General features: G+C 28.9%; 2 protein-coding genes and 1 long non-coding RNA gene across 4 annotated transcripts; 2 read left to right on the forward strand and 1 right to left on the reverse strand.

The window, feature by feature from the left end:
- Positions 1-285: 285 nt before the first annotated feature.
- LOC105194775 (facilitated trehalose transporter Tret1) lies at positions 286-15,247 on the reverse strand. 2 transcript variants are annotated; one of them, XM_011159871.3, is made up of 2 exons: positions 4,192-4,688; positions 286-3,361 (listed from the first exon to the last, which is right to left on the reverse strand). In XM_011159871.3, the coding sequence occupies exons 1-2, from the start codon at positions 4,237-4,239 to the stop codon at positions 1,904-1,906; spliced, it is 1,506 nt and encodes a 501-aa protein (XP_011158173.1). In that variant the 5' UTR covers positions 4,240-4,688; the 3' UTR covers positions 286-1,903. The 2 variants fall into 2 exon arrangements, with proteins under 2 accessions (XP_011158173.1, XP_011158174.1); XM_011159872.3 differs by lacking the exon at positions 4,192-4,688 and adding an exon at positions 15,021-15,247 and having other exon boundaries at positions 297-3,361.
- On the forward strand, positions 11,940-19,220 carry LOC113003158. Its single transcript, XR_005575698.1, has 4 exons — positions 11,940-12,429; positions 13,977-14,051; positions 14,327-15,250; positions 16,409-19,220. It is a non-coding gene; the product is annotated as an uncharacterized LOC113003158 (long non-coding RNA).
- Positions 19,221-20,926: 1,706 nt separating this feature from the next.
- Positions 20,927-22,290, forward strand: LOC105194774 (cytochrome c oxidase subunit 5A, mitochondrial). Its single transcript, XM_011159870.2, has 2 exons — positions 20,927-21,275; positions 21,883-22,290. Exons 1-2 carry the CDS (start codon positions 21,068-21,070, stop codon positions 22,131-22,133), a joined length of 459 nt encoding a protein of 152 aa, XP_011158172.1. The 5' UTR covers positions 20,927-21,067; the 3' UTR covers positions 22,134-22,290.
- Positions 22,291-22,678: the final 388 nt, after the last annotated feature.

Below are 22,678 nucleotides of genomic sequence, written 5' to 3' on the forward strand. Positions count from 1 at the left end.
CCAAATGCTTCTGACCTAATCTATATCGAATCGTGCATAACGTTTATCTTTAGAAATATTCCTTTTTTATTTGTAATATTTATTTACAACATTGAAATCAATATTTAAACAAATGATTAGAAAGTGTTGATTTTTAAGTGAAAGAAACGAGAAATAGTGCATAAAAGATTAGTTTGTAATGAAAAGTAAAATAAATAATTATAAAAACTTTGGCGAGGATGTGAAGACAATCGCAATAACGTAGAAGATGACGATGACGTAGGTATAAACCATCTACACTTCATCGAAAATGCAAATTTGTATTAGATATAATTAACAACAATTTATTTGCAATAGGCAAATAAATATCAAATATACATGTAATGATAATGCTAACTAAAATAGAAAACAATACATAATCAATAAAAACTTTATACAAGTATACAACTTTATACATATCTTATAATACATCTAAAATCGCCTTAATAACACTTATACACACCTTATTAGGACATTTGTGTTCTGCATATTTCTTCCCTTCGAGTTAAGAATAACTGAGTAAATAATATTTTTTCCTTTGAAAGACTTAACGTACATTTAAGAAGTGAGCATTGTCAGCCAATTCGTGCACGTTCTTCGACCAAAACGCTTCAAAAATTCACCTTAGGACACGAATAACTCGTCTTATATTTTTTTCTATATTAAAGAATTGTTATTATTTTTAATTAAATCTGTCGTAATACAATATAAATAATTTTAATATGACCAGGCATTGTAATAGCAAAATCTGTTGTAATAATTTTACAAACTATTACAAAAAAATGGAATTTTTAATTTTTAAATTTAAAAAATATTTTTTTATTTTTATTTTTTACTTTTCTTTTAAACGGTTTTTCTATTTTTTTGTTAATTTTTACAATATCAATATCGTACGTGTAATGATTATCTATATTTGTAATATCAATTTTGTAATATCAATAATATAAAACGCATTGTTAAAAATATAAATGCAATATATTTTCAATTTACATACATTCATATTAAAAAGTCATTCTCAAGCATTGACCTAACTTTTTGGACAGTTGATACATTTAATTATTTTTGTGGTTCGGAATATCAATTTTAAAATACGAAAATATTTTTCCTTAAGTTATTTTCAATGTTTTTAATTTTTACATGAAAATGTACATTTTTCTCATCTTGTCAGCTATAATGGGTTGTAACATTTATGTATAATTTTTAAAAATAAATAATCAGACAAATATTTTCTAGATGTTAAGGTATACATATGTAAAAATCATTTAATAATTTTTTTATTCTTATAAAAGTGAGAATAACGAACGGGCTTACAGTATCTAATTAGGATACAGAAGATAAAGATATGTATCAAATGTTAAAATACTGCTTCTTTGGACCCTCAAAGGGCAGACTAGCAATGTTTGCAAGCCACTAAAAAATTTTCGTTGCTTAGAAGCTATGATACAATAAGATAATATACATATTGATAGTAATTTGAGGTAAATTTCAATTTTATCATATTTTTTTCTTAAGGATGTTTCCTTTAGGACACGATGTGATTATTTTATATAATTTCAGAAAAAAATAAATATATTTTGGCCGTTCACTTGCTTATTAAAAATATATTTTGTTCTTTAATTTCAATTAATAAATTCTCCATGTGAGGGTTAAAGAGATAGCATTGATATAATAAAATGACAATGTGGACATTGAATAACATTACGACCGTTTTCGAATACAAAATACATTCTCGCACTGTGACATGAGTCTGATACATACTCCATGTAATCAATTTACAAAATGTGTTTCATTTAAGTACTATAACTTATTATGTACAACTAAAAAATATATTTCAATATGTACAATTTATATTTTCTGCTTATTGAAAAAGTTCCTGATCTCTTGATCAACGATTCAACTCTCTTTGTATTTCATCTAGCGTCTTGCCCTTGGTTTCTGGGACCAAGAAGTAAACAAATACGGTGCCAATGATGCAGAATAAACAGAATATCCAGAAAGTACCATAGGGTTCCACAGCGGCGACCATATCGGTGTAAAATTTGGTGATTACAAAAGCCATAAGCCAGTTGAATAGGCAAGCGCTACTCCCGGCGACTCCCTTTACTTCCGGAGCAAAGATCTCCGGCATCATCATCCACGGGATCGGTCCAAAGCCGAATGAAAATAGTACGAGAAAGACACAGAGTGGGATAAGGGCGAACCACTTAATATCGTCGAAAGCAGTATTATTTTCAATACAATAAAAGTAAACTCCAAGAATCAGAGTCGTCACGAACATCATTATGATTGATGCCAGCAGCAAGATCCTCCTGCCGAGTCTATCGATGACAAGAGTACCGAAGAAAACTGATACTGCTTGCACCGCTCCCACAATAATGGTAGCTATATTGGGCTCTATAGAGGATCCGGCTCTCTCGAAGATATCTGAAGAGTAAAAAATGATGGCGTTTACGCCACTCATTTGCTGGAAGAGCATCAACCCGTAGGCAATTACAAAGCCTTTTTTGACAGCCTTAGTTTGAATCAAATCTGTGAACGACGCGCCGCTCCGCTTCGTTTCTTCAAGCGCTTCTTGCATCTCCTGCAACTCGGCTTCGATATTATACTGATTGCCACGAAGTTTGATCAAACTATTTCTGGCGGCCTCCTGGTTGTTTTTCTTTAAGTAGTACACTGGAGTCTCTGGCATGAAGATGAACGCCACAAAAAAGATCAGTGGTATGACCGCGGAAATAATCGACAGAGTAAACATATTTTCAATAACGGCGCCAAGAATGTACGAAATCAGGATACCTATTGTGAGCATCAATTGGAAGTAAGTACCGAGTGCGCCACGAATCTCTTTTTCCGCTATCTCTGCAGTATATAAGGGAGCAGCTACACAAAAGGTACCACCACCAAGGCCTGTAATAAATCTACCAAAGTAGAACATGATCATTGAATTCGAGCAGATAATAAGTATCCAACCAACGACGAAAGGAACTACCATGACCAGCATGGCAGTCTTCCTCCCGATTAAGTCCGCTATTACACCGATGGGAATGCATATCACACCCGCTCCAAGAGTAGCAAGTGATCCGACCCAGGAAAATTCAGTTGCATCCATAGTTATGTTGTAATCCTTCTGCAGATTCACACCATTTTTACCAGCGGGCGACGACCAACCAAGCACCATACCAGCAGCAACAGCGCCAAGCGTTGCTGCTAAAGCTGCTATGTACTGTGGCAGCCTCTTGGCTTGACCAAGCTGGCCATTATTGGAGACCAAAGTCTGCTGCGAAATGCTAATCTTCTCGACCATGGTTTGACCACTTCTTGACAAAAGTGGTGTACTTTCGTCAGTCTGGAAAAGAAATATGAAAATGAGTTAATATATTTGACCGTGAAATCATTGTTCATTAAATCTATCTCTTATGAAGTATATAATTTCAATAATTTGGAATGAAAGACAATGTTTTTTATATATAAATAACTTATATAAAATATATACTATACACAGAAAAAAATTATTATTAAATCAACAATTCATTGTTTCATATATAAGCAAGAATATAAAATCTTGGAAGAATTTATAATCTTAAACAGACATAATTTTGCTTACATAAAGAAAATTCTTTTCTTCGTGTAAGCAAAAATTCTACCAGGAAAATTTTATATTCTTGCTTATATATGAAACAATGAATTGTTAATTTGATACTATTTTTTTTCTGTGTAGTCAATATAGGTTTTTCAAGAATGACAGTTGTATATTTAAAAATGGTCTGGAATTGTTTAACGCCTTATGTATTAAAATCTTTCCTATCTTAATTTTTTTAACATTATACTAATTATTTCTATCTTCTCGCAGTAGTGCCAGAACACTTCTAAATCTTTAAATTTTTGTATTTTTGTAGTGCATCATTTTGTAAATTTAGTAAAATATTTTATACATTTTTAAGTAGCTTACTCTGGCGAAAAAAATTTCTACAAATTAGTACTACTAAAGTTCAACTAAAAATAGAAATATGTGTATAGAAATTATCAATTTGAAAATAAAATTATGATATAAATTAATGAAAGAGAAAAGAATTAAAAAAAATTGTATCATCAATCAGCACTTCGGTAAGAATATTCGTTGAAATACACAAAGCAATAAGAACGAAGAATTGTTATTGCGACGTATTTTATACGTACGGTCGAACAAACCGCATTCTCGGCATCCCACACATTTTCCGTCGACATTGTGAAATCCTTTTAATCTACTCCAATTTAACGAAGAAATGCGACAGTCCCATATCTGTTTGACACTTCAATTCGCGTAAGCTCGCGTGACAGTTTTCGAGATACAGTTACAGATACGTACAACATATATTTTACACGAGATTGTTATTCAATTCCGTCATCTTCGTCGAGGTGCGGTGCAGACGACCGGTTCGTTCACTTGCACTTCTGCACCTCTGCACCTTGCACTTCTCGCGCTTTCTTCGTCTCAATGGTCGAATATATGTCTATCTCGTTTCGATTGCGAATTGCGAAAAGTGTTGAGAGGTGTCGAAAAGGTACACACGATATATTTTGCAATAGCACTTGACATCTACCGGCGAAGGTGACAATTAATTACTAAAGAGAATACCGACTGTGATATGCTATTCGTTACTGCTGTTTTATTCGTTACATTTTTAATTTTCTATGAAGAATTTTGTTCCTCGAGTTAGAAATGAGATTTGAAAGCGACGGTATGCACTTTTATAATTGTACATTTAAAAACAAATATTACTTTTGTTGTAAATTATTGTTCTGACCGAAAAATTCTATAAAATTCTACACAAATTTATTAAGAAATACAAAAATCTACAAAAAAAGTATTAAAATTGGAACACTTTTGTTAATTTTAGTAATTAATACATATTTCTAAGAAAAAATAAATATTTTTATCAAAAAGTACATTTCTACAAACAAAAAACTAATAATTTCTACAAATTTCTATTTTTAATAGAATTTGTATACACAGAAATTTTTTTCTCTAGAGTAAGGTTAAAAATATGTGAAATATAGTTCATTGTAGTTTCATGTAATTTCACGAAGAAATTCAAAGAAATTGAAAATAATGAATTACAAAAAACAAAAATTTAAAAAAATGCTCTAATTTTAGTATTTTTATATAGATTTTTGTATTATTTCTTAAATTAATATAAAATTTTGTACGAATTTTTACTGGAATATTCATAACTCTTTTTTTTACATTGTCTATTTTTATCTTAAGGAAAAATCAACTAGCACACAAAGTGCGCATAATGATAATCCACAGAGAGACAGAAAAAAATTTATAGACAAAATTATAAGTGAATTTTTTAATTCATTGATTAATCAATATATCGCATTACAAAGTCAATCGCATGGCGCAAATGCATTTTTTGTGGAGCAAAATTACATTTGCACATCAATGCAATATCAATCAATTGATGAATCAAGAAATTTGCTTTATATTTGTTTCATGCTATATAATTCACGGTTAAAAATTTTTATTGAAAAAAAATGTTTTTCTTATTTTTATTTCTTATTTTTAAAAAATTATTTTAACATAAAATACTCTAAAAATCATTTAACTTTTTAAACATTTTTTAAACATTTATTTAAACACTTTTTTAACTATTTTTTATATATTTTTAACAATGTTTATTTTGAAAGAAAAATTAATTTTGTTTAACTCTTTTATAATAATAAGTGCAAAAAATGCATTTATAAAAAAATACAAAAAAAGAATTAAAAGTTAGTTGTATAATTATCTGTATTTCAACATTTCCAAAGTTTATTAAAATCATGAGTAATTACAAGGATGCTTGGTTTTGTGTTTTCCCATAAACATTGCTTCCATATTTGCGTTATTTTCATACGTTTATGTTAAACGCTACTTATTATTTGGTACATTCTTATCGTATCCGGCAAAACATTCTAGATTACATATATAATTTGCAAATATAAGCATTGTTAGCGATGCACTTGAAATTTACGTTTACCAAGAAGTTAATAAGATGCGAAAAAATATCAATACAAAAAATTTTGGTACTATTGGTTTAATATAAGTCGAATATAAATAGTACATAATCTGTGTTGCAGTTGGATTTAAGATCAAAATTTGAGTATTTGCAACCAAAACTTTTTTATCGTTGATTAAAAAAAAAGGTTTACACCGGAATAAATTTAAAGAAGCCTGTAGTTTTTAATAATTTTCAGCTAATATTGTACAGGCAAATTCTTAATTAAACTCTTCTCATTTAAAAGCTATTGTAATTTTACAATTTGATATTGGAATTTTCTTCTCGAAATAATCTCAAGAATTTATCAGTATCCTTTATTATGTGTTATTTAAAAAGAGATATTAAAATTGCGTATATTAAACACGTGTAAATATACGTAATCACAAATAAATACGTACCTTTTTGAATTTAAGAACGTTTTTACATTACACAATATAATATAAATCATATTATTATGTGACATTTTTATTGTGATACGCTGATAATTATATTGAAGATTATATCGCAATTTACATAAGCCGTGCTGTTAATATATCTCACGAAAATATAATTAATCTTATACAGGGTGTTCGAATGATTGTATCCACGTTTTGCCATAAGAGCGTGCCTTAACCGTGACTTACCGACTGCACTCCATGTAATTTATATGGAGTGAAGTCGTAAATTATCTCTTATGGTAAAACGTGGATACAACTATTATCGAACACCCTGTATTATCGCATTTAATATTATACAAAATTTTAAGTATTTCTGATCTTCGCATATCTGTTTGTTCCACTCGACAATTTGGCAAACATTAGATAATATATATAAATAATTGATGATATACTAAATCTTTTACTTTACATGTTAATAAAATATTTTTACAAACACTAAAATAAATAGCATAAATTGTAGTATGACACTTTATTATGTGTCATTTAAAAAAAGATATTAAAATTTGTACAATTTTATATTTATTACAAGTTTGTACTAACATTTTTTGTTTTTTTTTATGTTATCTTTTACGGTGATTGTGTCTTACGTAACAATTTCAAAAGACGACATTACAGCGAGAAAAACATGTTTTTAATTTTAGTAAATATATATATTTATTATAGATTATAGATTTACTTAATTTATAATATATTTATTATAAATTATAGATTTACTTAATTCAAATAAATAATACTTAAAGTATAAAACTTCTTCTCTTACTTCTAGTAAATCCAAACATGAAAATTAAATAATGACTTATTAAAAAATTTATTTGAATCAAATTCAGATTTAACATCTTACAGTAAAATACTTGTTGAAATCTAATAAGTAAATTTAAAAAATATTGAATTTGTATCTTTTAATTGAAAACAATAACTCAATATTTAATTAAATTGACGTTTCCAAAATTACAAAAGCAATATAAATTTCTTATAGTAAATATAAAAATACTTTTTAAAACAATTTATTACATTTGAGAAAACGTATGCTTGAATAAAGTTAGTATGTCCAAGAAAAACAAAAAGAATTATTTTGTTTATAATAATAATGCGCTGTTTACATCATAAATAGACAATATATAATACATTTTTTAATTAAAGAAATGGCGTAGCACATTTGCAAAAGATTCATGATTCAGAAAGTTACGGAATTTATTTTGAATCCTTTTAAATAAGCGATTTTCTAAGATAACATTAAATTAATTTAAATATCCAATTTTTGGTAATCATCATATGTACTTTACAATGCTGTATAATATAATTTTTATAATGTTTAATGAATAATACTTTTTAATAAGACTTTAAGTAAACGTCTCCTCATTTTCGTGATAAAATCATTATTTATTAAAAAGCGAAAGTTACAATATATACATTTATTATACGGTAAAATTACTTTTTACAAATTACGAATGATTCACTTAACAGAAAAATATTTTCGTAAATTAATTTAATGTTATTCAAAAATCATTAATTCATACAAAAATAAAATTTATTTCAACAAATGACTGTATTTCATAAAATAGTTTTTGTAAACAGTAAATGATTTATTTAATAAAAAAATTATGTTTTTCAACTGAATAAATACAATTTCCTAATTTTAACAAAATACAGTTACAGTGCGCAAATACCTGTTTATTAAAATTAAGGAAATTTCCTTTTTGTTAGTAAAATTTTTTTCAATTTATTATTGGATAATATTACATGTAAAATTACACAATATTGCACTAAAAAAAAAACGTACAAAAAAAGACGTAAAAAATAATGAACAGTAGTTGTATAATGATGCATAATAGAAGAAGAATTGTTTAGATAAAAACTTAAATATTAGATAAATAATATCACATGTAAGATTATGCGATGTCGCACTTAAAACAAAAAACGTAAAAAGAGAAAAACAAAAAAATAATTAACAGCATATTACACATAAGGAAACGTTTACATTAGGAAAAATAAAGTGTGGAAGAGAACTACTGATTTTCTACTGTTTGTTGATTTTCTACTGTTCTGTTGATTCACGTGGTATTCTTGAATTTTTTAATTAAGTTCAACAACAAGAGAAGCAGTTTAGATTCTTTATTATGATAAAGAAAGTGATAAATGATAACCGATTCTTGGCTAACATCTATCAGTGTAACTTCTGATTGGTTATAACAAATTTCCGAGTAGCAAGCTGCTGTTACTTATCGTTCTAACGTCAAAGTGACATCTTATATTGTATGTTAAAATGATGACAAGTAAGGTCAAGTTTGCTACTTGAGTTTTTTCTTTACTGCATTCTGTTTTTCGCTTCTAATGTGAATTCTCTCTAAAAATTATTTATGTTAGATAAATATTTAAATGTTAGATAACATATAGCAAAGCGACGTTTGCATTCTTTCGTGAACTTTATAGTTCGAAATTACAGATATCCATTTTAGATGAAATTGACGTCTAATATTGTATACAGTCATACATGATGTCAATTTTATTTTCTTCGTTTTATTTCGACTTTCGTTAAAACGCTAATTTAGTTATTGCGTCGTACCATTCTGTCGATGACATTGTCGCGAAGTCTCTAGAATGACAACGAGAATATTGTAAAAATGTCAGGAAATTCATTCAATTACGCGGAAGCTGCCAGTAAAAAAAAAGAAAAGTTAATATCTGTGTTAACGTATGATGTTTTAGATACTGGTGAACGATAACGAAACAAGATATAATTCCTTTATAGTATTGCCTAGGTACTCTGATAACATTGATTACGTAAATCATATAATATGTTGTACAAAACATTGCGTTTTCAATGCATGTCTATTAATGGCAAAATATATACACAGCACGATTTATGTATATATTATTGTATTATTGTGTACAAGAATTTTTTAATTCTTCTTTGTCTGTTATAAATGGAACTAAACATTCTATTCATATATACACAAGAAATAAAGTTGAATTAAAAACACGTAACGTGACGCGTCATTTTCTGATGTTATCAATGATGGTACTATTTTTTATAGTTTCTTGTGCGTAATGCCATATGTTGACCTTAAAGATATGTTTATCTTAAGATATGTTGATTTTAAAAAATTATTTAAATATTATCTTAAGATCGACATATCTTATACAATTAAAAAAACAAATGTAAATTTATAAAATTACAATTCATAATATTTTTTATGAACTACACGTTATTGAAAAAAAATATATTAAGAAAAGAAATTTTGCATAAATATAAGAAACCATGTATTTGTATACTGTCAATGCATTTTCTTAAAATAAAAGATTTTATTTATTTATTTGAACAATATAATCATCTATTAAGTAAACCATTGATTAATTATAAAAATTATTTTATGCAATACAATTAACATTTATATTCATACATAAATTTTTCTTTTTATAATTTAATAATATCAAATAACATTAATTTAATTTTAAAAATAATTTTTCTATCAAATATTTTTATAACTTTGGAACAAATATTATTTTTTAAATTAAAAATCCAAATTCAGTATTTAAAAAATTTATTTATTAGATTTCAGCAAATATTGTACTGTAAATTTATTAAATCTAATTTTCAAATAAATTTTTTAACAAAAGGTAATTTTTTTAATTTCAATGCATTAAGTCACTATAAAAGAAAAAGAAAAACTTTATTACCATAAACATTATTTATTTAAGTCAATCTAATTTTAATAAATACATTTACAAAAATTAAGAAAAAAATTTTTATACAAACAAAAGAAATATACACTATCTCACTTAAAAAAATGTTGAAAAAAATAATATCAAAATTTCGTAAAATAAACATGAAAAAAATATTATCTCTCATAATATTTGTCTCTCCGAAACGAACAACTTTTCCCTTCCATATTTTTTCGTATACTTAATGATCGAGTTACAGGAAATCTTGCATACATATACAGCTCATATGACATTTGTTGTTATCTAGAATTGTGAACTTTCACCTCCTGCACCAGTATAACGCGATTAATTCTCATTGAATCTCGAGTAATATCTCTTTCATATCACTGCGAGTTTGTTTCCTCCTTTTTGGTGTTACAAGCTTGTTTCACAGGCCATTTAATAGTTCAAACATTATCAGATAATATAAATTAACACTACGTATAATTGAAACACGAAGTCATAAGAGTTACTATTTGTACATATATTTACGCTAAATTTCTGTGTATATTTAACTTGAAATGAGAAGGAAACTTTTTTAGATTTACCGGTTATTTTATCACGTTAATCGCGCTCTGTCAATATTTTGCCGTACGACAACATGCTTCTTAAATTATCGTAGATATGGTTGAAATGGATATGATACGAAATATCCGTTCCACATTCATTCTGTTATTTGACGACTGTCGAAATATTTTTTTTTTTATTATTTGTCCAAGAATGTCGTCCGCGCGCTATCATTTTATCATGTTCTGATGCGATTCTGCAAAAAGATAATCATTTTTGTGTTTTATACTTTTCTGACATTAAATTATGTGTGTCAACGAAGTGAAGGCATAAAATATGTGTTTTTTTTTTACTTTAAAAATATTGTAATCAGGTTTAAAGGACGGATAAACTGTTACAACATTACGAATGTTCATTATAAACATTAACACATCGGAATATTGTGTAATGTTATCGCGTGCACACGCAGGCACGGCGATATCAATGCGATATAGACAATATGATATAGCGTCGAGTGACAAGGGTTAAGTTTTAAGCTTCAGTGAGATTAAACACAACTTTGCGAGGTCTTAACAAATTTTATTGCCATGATATACTCAAGGAATCAAAACTTGTTACTTGGGCTTGTTCATCTCAATTTCAGATCGTAATGTAAAATAAAAAAAAAGAATAATGTAACCGTATCTATGAAAAGGAGTTTTCTATTCCGCTGTTTGATTTAATTCCGCTTACGGGCGAACTTTTGCAAAGCTTATCCGTTAAAGCGCATTCGTCGTTATCTTGCACTTGTCTTACTAAATGCGTTAATGGCGTGACCGTGGTATGTTGAAAATTGTTTGCAACGTATCAAATATTATTCTTTTTCTTGTATGACAAATATCCAAGAAATGTTCAAGCTATTGCGAAAAGTTCAATTTAAATTATTCTGTATCTTAACTACAAGTTGTATTGAAATTAAACACTGTTTATATTAATAATTTCATACGCACATTTGCAAATAAATAAATATGAAATCTAAAGTAGAAAATAGAAAAAGAGATTTTTTAAGACATAGTTAACTGAGTGTATAATTATAATAATGCAATAAATAAATTAATTAATAAAATAAAAAATAAAAAAGAATATAGAATTAATCAAAGATCAACAGAAATACCTTTTTTTACATATCCTTAGAAATATGAATAATTTTTTTTTTCATCGTCGTTTCAAATATTTAGCATTCTTTACGCATTACAGCATACATATGTATTCGCAAATACCTCGCAACGTGTATTTAATCAATAATTACATTAATTAAATGCAATGCTCGCTGAAAGCTTACTTAAAGATGATTCGACGACACATAATTTCGTGCCTGCTGGAACGGCACATATTTCAACGTTAATATAGCGTCAATCGCGCGAAAATGATTTATGTAACGATCCATGTGGTTTCTTATGTAAGTAGCGACGCTCAGGATCTCGAGGTGCCCATCCACAATTTTCGTTTTGCCGGGTTTTTCCGTTCGTCGAAACGCCGCGCCGCGCCGGCCGGCTCGGATCACGCGGAAAATGCGAACTCGCTTTAACGTCATAATAAAGTCGAGTTATTAACCATACCTCAACAACTGAGCCACAGGTATGCGGATTTTCCTCTTATCTTGCATATTTCACGATTGCGATAATGCATAGTTCAAAACGAAAGCACTTGACGCAAACGCGAAGTTGCGCGCAGTTCGAATATTAACCGCAGACCTGCAAAATGTCCCGGTGGTGTATTAATTAACTTTATAGATTCATAATTTTTCATATACTCCCCATATATATCCTCGTATTTTTATTTGCTTATCAAAGAATTAATTGTTGATTATTTGCATCATTCCTTGATATATTCCGTGAACTATAAATGTTAAAAAATATAATGCAACATACATACAGAAAATATCACACATTCTTGTACTAAAAAAAAAGTGATTACTCAATTTTTAGTTTTCTTCTTTTAAGTAGTGGTTATCTTTGCAAAAAATATTTTTTTGATAACGGTCTTAAAATATTCAACTTTTACTTGAAACATGTAAAATTTATTTAAAATAAACTTTTGTACATTCGGAAAAATATATATTTAAATTATATTAGGTAAATATTACTATTTTCAAGTATTTTATAAATTCATATATCCGCAAATTTAATATACGTTTATCATAAGCGTCAAATTAATTCAAAATACGTTCTAAATATCCTAATATTTTAATCAAAAATATTAAGATTATTTTTGATTTTACTTCGAATTTTATAATGTTTCTAAAAAGTATATAATCTTTTTTTCAAATATATCCTAATAAATTTTTCTAAAAACTGTAATGAGTGTATTTTAAAACAATTATCAATGAAATATTCTTAGGTAAAGATAACTGTTTCTAGAATTTTACTAGACGAAAAAACGTAAATTGAGTAATCGCTTTTCTTGGCAGTATATTTCTGTATATAGAGTGCGCCAATTAATCTCAATGACAAGTAAGTTAAATTGCGATACGTCTCGACTTTTAATGATAAGAATGTCGCGAAGATCATTTTAGATGATTTATAATTTAAACTTTTCTATTTAAATTAACATTTCTCTACTTGTAATTTTGTACGCCAGATATGTCAAGGTACACGATATTAACATGTATTTTACGTGTATTTTGACTTCTCAAGTGTTTCCAGTGTTGCTTAAAGTTACAAATAGAACTTTAATCTAAATTATGGCACGCGAATTATATAGATGAGGCTAAAGTAGGTTTAAGAATGATGCCATTGCGAATATTTGTACTTTAAAGAGACGTATTCGCGGAATAGAAAGAGGATGTACGAAATGAAAAGTTTATTAACATGCACATCGATAACGCGGTAATTTTACGTTTTAAATTATTTATTTTCAAGTTGAAGGTTCGCAGCATTACAAGATAGAGATAAAAGTGTTGCGTGCGGAATTTGCTCGAATTTGCACGATTTTTTAAATGAAAATGTATGAAAATTTATCATACATAACTTATTGTTAGTAACCATTACTTTATCAACATATTATTTGACAAACACTTGCTTTTAATGCTCAATGTCACTTTCGCTGGCACATGCGACTTTCTTTTTTAAATCGACAGGTCTGTGAAACACATCTTATTATTGCAAATATCCAAGATTGAATAACAATTAGTTAATAACTTTTAACTCAATTTAATTAATTTTTAACTTCAACTAATTATTTTTTAAATACATAATTTTAATTTATTAACTTTCTACCAAGTTAAAAAGAAATATTAACTTATGCAACTTTGCAGATATCCTTTTACTTACCACTGGATTACGTTCCGATGAGACTTTAACCGTAAATCAAATTGATAAGTCGATTGAGTGTGAGTCAAATAGCATTTATATTCATATAGATAAAAACTTATTTAAGCAAAATAATCAATTTATTTTGAAAATTACGGACTCTTATGTAAGAAATGATAAATCAATATATTTTTAATTATGATTCTTATTATAACATTTGCTTTTATAAAATTAATAATTAGCTTGGATAGAGATTAACTTCAGCAAGTGATTAAGAAACAATACTATTTTTTTTCTTAAAAATATAATTTTTAATGTAATATTTAATATTATAAAATTAATATTTATTTTTTAGATTGGACTGGTTAACAAATGTTTAATCAACTTCGTTATAATCTAAAAATTCATTTTTAATCAATAGCATACCGATCGTAAGTTTTGGAAAATTTTTAAGTTGAGGTGGTTGAAGTAAGTAGAAAGATATCTATACTTTTAACAAATGTACAAAAGATTTAATATCGATTACACATTACAAAACTGCGACGATACTGATAACTTTCACAATCAAATTTAATCTTTAATCATAAGAATGTCCATGCTGCCTGATAAATAGAAAAGCTGATAAAATTTGATATCCGGTTTCCTTAAATTACCCTGTATTACATCTTTCACGTTTGTAACAAGATAATTATATGTACATCAAAGAAAAAAGAAGTAGAAAAAGACAAAGAAAATGCGTCGCACTGGGGAAAAAAATTTGTCAAAAAACTAAAATATTTAGTCCGATACGTGCAACTAAAAATTGAGTTGGTTTAATTAAGTCTTGGTTAAAAAATTTGAATAGTTGAACTATACCTTCCTTTGTGCAATCAAATAATTGTCGAATTAATCCAATTTATTTGATCGTATCAAACTAAATATTTTATTTTATTTTTTTTTTTTAACAAATTGTTTTCGGTGTCTAAACGAAAAGAGGTCGGCGAGTATCGTCTGGCCGAGAAGTAATAATTTAGCAAAACTTTTTTTTTTTTTTTAATTTTAATACGCACCGTGACTTTCCTTTGGCTGACTAGAATTTCCTCAATGGTTTCGGATGGTCACGGGCCCACACTGGAAACAGCCAGCTATCCAAAACCGAGCAGTGCCGTACTGACCAGCGGTGCGTCGCGGCGTACGACGGAGTATGCGGCGGAGGCTCGGCGACGGCTAATCATCAACGGCCCCGACGAGAATTCAATTCTTATCAGTCGCATGCAGTATGTCAAACGCAAAGATATACGTACGTATATCTTGATTTGATTGGCGCGCTTGTTGACGCGCCGACACCGCGCGAAAAGATTCTTCACCCGCGGAACGCGGCGGCGACTCCTCCAAAAGTAACGTGGCAGACGTATTTTCCCGCTCGCGTTATTCCTGCTCGGTTCCCATTCAGGGAGTAATCGGCCCGACGCGATCGCAGTGTCGATATTCTCGCGGTTAATGAATTTCCCGTTCCACTCGACGCGCAATAATTACACAAATAATTGCATAAGTGACGCGATGCCGCGAGATTGCCGCGATGATTTATGCGGCGAATCTTTTAGTCGCTTCAGTCGTTCGAACGTAAGGATGCTGAATCGTTATCTCTGGGTATAGTCGTGAGCTAAAAAGTTGCAACACACTTTCTTAAATGATTTTTTGAATGTAGACTTGCTCCTCGATCGGCAAACGTAATTGGTTGAATCCACAGGTAAGAACCAATTACGTTTGCCGTTTGATGAGCAAGTCTACATTCCAAAAACCATCGAAGAAAATGTGTTGCAACCTTTTAGCTCACGACTGTACATCCCAGATCGCGCGTTTCGTAGAATCATCGAACGTCCAATGAGACGCTAGAAAAAAATAGAAACAAAAACATCCGCGATGTTTTCGGCACCACCGGAAGAAGTCGCGTTTTTTAAGTCACTATACTGAAAGAACGATTTTGTTGAAATACAGATCTGAAAGTAATTATGTCGAATCGTTAAAATAATTACACTGCACTGAAAAAAAAGGATAATAGGTTATCCAATAGTTATTTTAGTAATTATTTTTATGATCCAGCATAATTATTTTCAGATTATCTCAGCAAAGTTATTTTCACAGATATGTATCTATTTAAATTTTTAAATACTTCAGTAAAATTGTTCTTTCCGTGTACACGGAAGTATCTAAAAATTTGAAAGACTGAAGTAGAACACTGAAGTATCTAAAATTTTAGACAGATACAAATCTGTGAAAATAATTTTGTTGGATCATCAAAATAATTATGTAGAATCAAACATAAAGAGTAATGAAAAAGTTTAGATTTTTATTTTATCTTGAACGTTTTACATTATTAATTATTTTATTACGATTATTACATTTTATATATAATTATTATATATATAATTCTTACTTATTTATATATTTCTTTCAGATAACGTAATGCAAGCGCGTGATTCTGATAATTTTTCATCGTTTGTTGGCATGTTCGCAATTCGCATATCATTCTCGGTGGATTTGCTCGACGATATATATATAACCGATAAATAACTGATAATTGTTTTATCTTTTATTGAGAAATCTACCTATGTAAACATATCGACAGAAAGAAAATTTTTGTTAAAGTATATAAAAATATAACTTGATATTGAAAATAATTTTTTATTAGACTATAAGTGATTATGTAGAACGCTCAAATTGGTTGCTACAATGTCGAAACTTGTTGCAGCATTGCTTATTATATTTGAGTGTCTTATGTAATTATTTTGATGGTCCAATAAAATTAATTTGATTTGTACCCAACTAAAATTTTAGATGCTTCAGTACAATTATTCTTTCCACGTACAATTCGCGTTTGTACATACAACTGATAAATAATTGACAATTGCTTTATCTTTTACTAGGAAACCTGCATGAAAAGAAAAGTTTGATTAAAGAATCTAAACATTTAGTTAGATAAGAAAAATAATTTTGTGTTAGACTGTCAAAATAATTATGTAGGATGTTCAAACTGGTTGTTAGAATGTCGAAAATTGTTACAGCATTGTTCATTATGTTTGAGCGTCTTATATAATTATTTTAATGATCGAACAAAATTAATTTTAGACAAGTACCAAACTAAACTAGTACTTCAGCAAAACCGTTCTTTTCCTGTACAATTTGCGTCTGGAGAATTTAATTCTAGAGAATAAATGATGCTTTTATAATTTTAGTTACAATGTTTATCTATATTAATACCAATGAAGCTTGTTAAAAGACAAAAGACTTTACTTTTATGTCATAATATTTCTTCTGCTCTGTGGTAAGACAGTTCTGTGGTATTTATGGAAAACAAACCACAATACCAGAAGTGGAACACAAATCTCTTGTTGTTCCGGTCACGTGCTTCATAATCACCGGCCATTTAGCTGTGAAGATTAGATTTAGTTGATTAGATAAAAAAACAAAAAAATTTTTACGGTGTGAAAAGATGTTTCACGGCATCATAAGATGAATCTACGTTACTTTTTTTGCATAGAACAATCATAATTCGTTCAAGGAAATTTATTCTTTTATTTTCAACGCTGCATATTCAAGTTGAAAAGGACAAGAAAAAATCTATTCTTCTCTTTTTTCCTTCTTTTTTAGTCAATTAACGTGCTTCTGGATATATATATATATATATATATATATATATATATATATATATACATATATATAATTTCTATTTATTTGTATACCACTTTCAGATAACGTAGTGCAAGTACGTGATTCTTCTGAAATGATTCTGCAATTAATATTTTTTCTACCTGTTACAGCATGATTCACAATTCACATCATTCCCGATGATTTGTCCTGAAGAAACGCACGATATATGTAACCGATAAATAATTGATAATTGTTTTATCGTTTATTAAATAATTTAAAAAAGGAAAAATTTTGTTAAAATATCTACATTTAACTGGATATAGAAAATGATTTCCGGTTAGAATATCAAAATAATTATGCTGGACACTCAAGTTGGTTGCCAGAACTTCACAACTTGTTGCAGCATTGCTCATCATGCTTGACCGTTTTATATCATTTTGTAGGTTCAACAAAATTATTTTCAAATCTGCATCTAACTAAATTTTTAAATATTTTAACAAAACAATATAGTTTTATTTAAAAAATGTTCTTTCCATGTACATAGAAGTTGGTAACACAATCAAGAACAAAACGCATAAAAACACATTTAAAGTGAGCAATCCTACTTGCAACTTTATTCACAAGCAATATTAAATTAATTTTTAAAAAATACATCTTAAAAATATATATGATATCGTACGAATATTATGAATCATGATATTCATAATATCATATGATAATATGTGCTATAGGATAATAATGCTTACCAGTTTTGATTTTTATTTTTAATCGCAATAAATACTTTCAGCTCTCTTCAGGTAATTGTTAGATAATAATTTGACGAGTGTAATGTCATAAAATCTGTATATTGCAATTTTATATTGTTGATAATCCTGTCATATATTATTGATTTCTTTCCTATCGTAAAATGTTATTCTAAAGGAGGAATTATATCTCTCTATCAAAGTAATAATAAATTTTTATGTTTCAGAATTAAACGTATAATGATAATGAATTTATGAATGAGAATTAAAACTTGTGTGCATGATTCTTAAAACATAATTTATATGTACAATCTTTTAATTAATAATTGGCGCATGATAAATTTATTTAATATCAAGAATGCCTCCCGATATTGGATTTAACATTTTTAGATCGAAGTAGATTTTGTCATCATTGATATATTTCTTCAGTATATTTATTATTATTTTTTTTCTTTTTTTTAGAAAGAGAGAAAATGCAAGTTATACGTTTACAAGACTTTCGATTTAGATGTATTTTAACTTATTTCCTTAATTCTAAGAACTTTTAAATAAATTTATGTATAACTCAGAGAAATTGTTATTAAACTTTGATTAACTTAAACAATTCAAATCGAGAAAAGCTCGTAAACTGTCATAGCAAGATCTTGTATAGCCCTGAAATAATATTTTTTGTTGTGTGATTTTGAAGTAGGTATATATATTTTCTAATTTTCTAAACTGTGCATCTTTATAATACTTTCGGTTTAAAACACACACGGAAAGAACAATTTTACTAATATCTAAAAATTTAATTAGATATAGATAAAAACAAATAATTTTATGTTGGATTATCAAAATTATTATGTAAGACATTCAAGCATGATAAAACACGAAAAAGTTTTGACATTCTAATAATTAGTTTAAACGTCCAATATAAATTTTCTAATGGTTCAGCATAATTATTTTTAGATAAGTTAGGCAAAATTGTTTGTTTTCAGCAAAATTGTTCCGTGTAGCTTTAAATTGAATCAGAAAAAATAATATCACACAATTAACTTGACTTCGATTAACTTAATTATAACTTGCCGAATCAAATCCACTGTATTTTGTTACTTATGGACAGAATGATTAATATTATATCTTGTTGTTTGACGTATAAAAAAAAGATTAGATTGCGAACAATGCATACAATTATCTAGATAATTTTATATACATAGATAAGAGAAAATACTGCTACTTAATCGATGAATTATAATCTCCAATTCTCACATCTTTAATATGTATAGCTTAAGAACTACTTTCACCAACTCTGATTAACTTTAATCAACGATTAACTCGATCGCATATACTGATGTTTTTATCATCATTTCTTACAGGAAAATGTGAAAAAAAATTTAACGTCAAAATTTTGTGATAAATAAATATTAGCTTACCATCTGAACGATTGAATCTGACGAGTTAATCGTCAATTAAAGTTACTCTGTTGATCAAGGTATAATACTTATAACGTTTAATTAAACTTAATTTTAAATGATTTAATTTTTAATTTTAACTAATTATTTTTAAAGCACAAATTTTAACTCATTAATTTTTTGCCTCAGTTAAATATTTATACATGTAAAAAAATTATAAAAAAAAATTTTCATATAAAAACAATATTTTTTTGTTATTTTATATAAATTTAATTTAAAAATAAAATATTTTTGTTTAGTGATCCATATTATAATTTTGAGAGATGCGGTCCTGCTATTTCGGAAGAACATCGTAATTATAGACTACGAATTGATTTTAAAATTAAAATTGAATTGACAAAATGTTTGCTCTACAATAAAAATAAAAGAAAAAATTAAAAGTAATAATAATAATAATCGATAATAATCCTATCTCTTGAAAGTCACACACAAGCCTATTATAGTGCAGACTGCACGCAATAAGCGTCAAGCAGCACAGCAAACCTCGTTGATTGGCTGCTGCTCGCCCAAAATCGCACACTATTGAATTTTGAACAAGCAGCAGCCAATCAACGAAGTCTGCTGCTCGTCGCTTTCCCCTCGTTGCATGCAGTCTGCACCAGTGATCACTGCTGACCATTGCACTAGGCTTTATCAGAGAGAAACCTGAAAGGTGTCATGTCGGCCTTTTTCTTATAACGCTAATAGGCTTTCTACAATAAGCTATTAGTCGGTATCATAAGTGACATAAGTCATAAGCAATAAAAATTGACCAATCACAGTCAAATGTGAAGAGAATATTCGACTGTGATTGATCAATTCTTATGGCTTATGATTTATGATACCAACTAATAGCTTATTGTAGAAACCCTATAAAATTCCCGGCGCGCTAACGACGCACATCCATTTAGGCCGGAATATGAACTAAAATTACATCCATTTTGCAACACTGTCGATAAAAAAGGTTCAAGTCTGTGCTAAAATCTTGTAGTAGGAGTACCCCACGAATTTGCGTCGTTAGTGCGCCGGAAATTTTAGCGTTATAAGAAAAAGGCCGGCATGGCACCTCTCAGGTTCCTTTCTGTCCGAACAGATTGGATTTGAAAATATGTGCCGGTGAACATCGACCGGAAGTGGCAGGTCGCGTCATCTCGTTGAACCGGCCAGAAACAATTCGACCATTTCGGACTCTCCGTGACGGTCGACTTCCGCCGTCGGTTTACGCAACAGACAGATAATTCGTCGGCCCTAATAAACGTTTCGTTTCGGAGCAAGACCTTTCAACGAGGAGAAATGTTGCGCGTCGTAGCGACACGCGTGGCCTCGGCGGCGCGTACGGCGATGGTGTCACGGGCTGCTGTCGTCGGCACGCAGTGCACCAGAGCAGCCCACGGCGGTCCAAAGGAAACCGACGAGGAGTTCGATCAGCGATATGTGAATTTCTTCAATCGCAACGATATCGATCACTGGGAAATCCGGAAAGCCATGAACGATCTGGCTGGTAAGCTCGCGTTGATTGTCTCACGTTGACAACGATCTGAATATCTTGGGTCCTTGAAACGCGACTTGAAACTGACGTGCTTGTGCATTCGATTCGCCTGCACCGCGCCGAGAAGGCGAGGAGTCGCGAATTAAAACATATCCGTTTCTTGTCGCACTACATTTTACTACTTATGTTGACATAAACGTGCTGCATCCCAAAATCATAGAATGTCTTTAACTATAGCTTCTTAAGTACTATTTTAAAGTGTTATTTCTTCAGTTCTGTTCTATTCTGTTCACTCAAGTTGTACATAAGAAACAATTTTTTCCTTATATCTTTCTAAAGTTTATTTTATTAAAAATGTTTTATTTTTTCTTATTTATTTATTTAAAACAAATAAAATTTATTTGGAATTAACTGAGTAATCTATACCTGAAAATTGAACATCATTAATATTCTATTTTGTTATGAAAGGAAAAAAATCCATCTTTATTTATCATGTAAGAGCTTGTAATAGAATAGCTGTAAATGTTATTTTGATATTTTTGTTTCTATATTGGTCTGTTATGAATGCATATCTATATATCAATTGTAAAATAATTTTATTGTTTTATGTTTTTCTTAGGTATGGATCTTGTACCAGAACCAAAGATCATATGTGCAGCGTTAAGGGCTTGTAGAAGATTAAATGACTACGCGCTTGCAGTAAGGTTCCTAGAGTGTGTAAAAGATAAAGGTGGGCCACATGCCGGCAAGATCTATCCTTATATTCTCCAAGAGATTAGGCCCACCTTAGAAGAACTGGGTATCAGCACACCTGAGGAGTTAGGATATGACAAGCCAGAATTAGCCTATGAATCGGTGTATCATATGTAATGGACTACAAATTATACTGTGTAAATTCTAGTATTTATATATTTTTAGCTGCTGACTCAGATGCAAACAAAGAGATGTTAATTTGTCAGTAAAACCAAACTACACATGTATCTGCATTTTATCAGCAGCATTGTTGAATAAACAACCACAATTATAACTTCTATTATTCATGAAAAATCAAAGCAAGTTATAATATTCCATATAAGGCATGCCAGAATTTTAATTTGAAATTTAAGTACATTGATATAAATTGATAAAAATATGGTAATGAGATTGTGCATTTCTGACACTCGTTAAAGCAAAAAACTACCATAAATTATTCTTAAATTAAAATTTATAATTAAAGATTATAATTGTCAGACGTCCCTATTATGTATTTCCTAAAAACTGTCAAATTAGTCCTTTTTTTCTTTGTATTCCATATAGCTGTTGTAAACAATTGAAATATATACAGTAGTATTATGTGGCACAATCATTAGACATTTTTAATCTTGTATAATGGATATATGTAGAGGTAAAATATTGAAGACTGCACGCGCGACAAC

The sequence above is a fragment of the Solenopsis invicta genome, chromosome 1 (genome assembly GCF_016802725.1).
Source record: "Solenopsis invicta isolate M01_SB chromosome 1, UNIL_Sinv_3.0, whole genome shotgun sequence".
Classification (NCBI taxonomy): Eukaryota; Metazoa; Arthropoda; class Insecta; order Hymenoptera; family Formicidae; genus Solenopsis; species Solenopsis invicta.

Bases quoted from the DNA above. Each gene is read 5' to 3' on its own strand.
- LOC105194775 (XM_011159871.3), bottom strand. From the start codon at position 4,239: ATGTCGACGGAAAATGTGTGGGATGCCGAGAATGCGGTTTGTTCGACC. The intron at 3,362-4,191 runs GTACGTATAAAA...TTTCTTTTCCAG, and splicing joins AGAATGCGGTTTGTTCGACC to ACTGACGAAAGTACACCACT.
- LOC105194774 (XM_011159870.2), top strand. From the start codon at position 21,068: ATGTTGCGCGTCGTAGCGACACGCGTGGCCTCGGCGGCGCGTACGGCG. The intron at 21,276-21,882 runs GTAAGCTCGCGT...TGTTTTTCTTAG, and splicing joins AGCCATGAACGATCTGGCTG to GTATGGATCTTGTACCAGAA.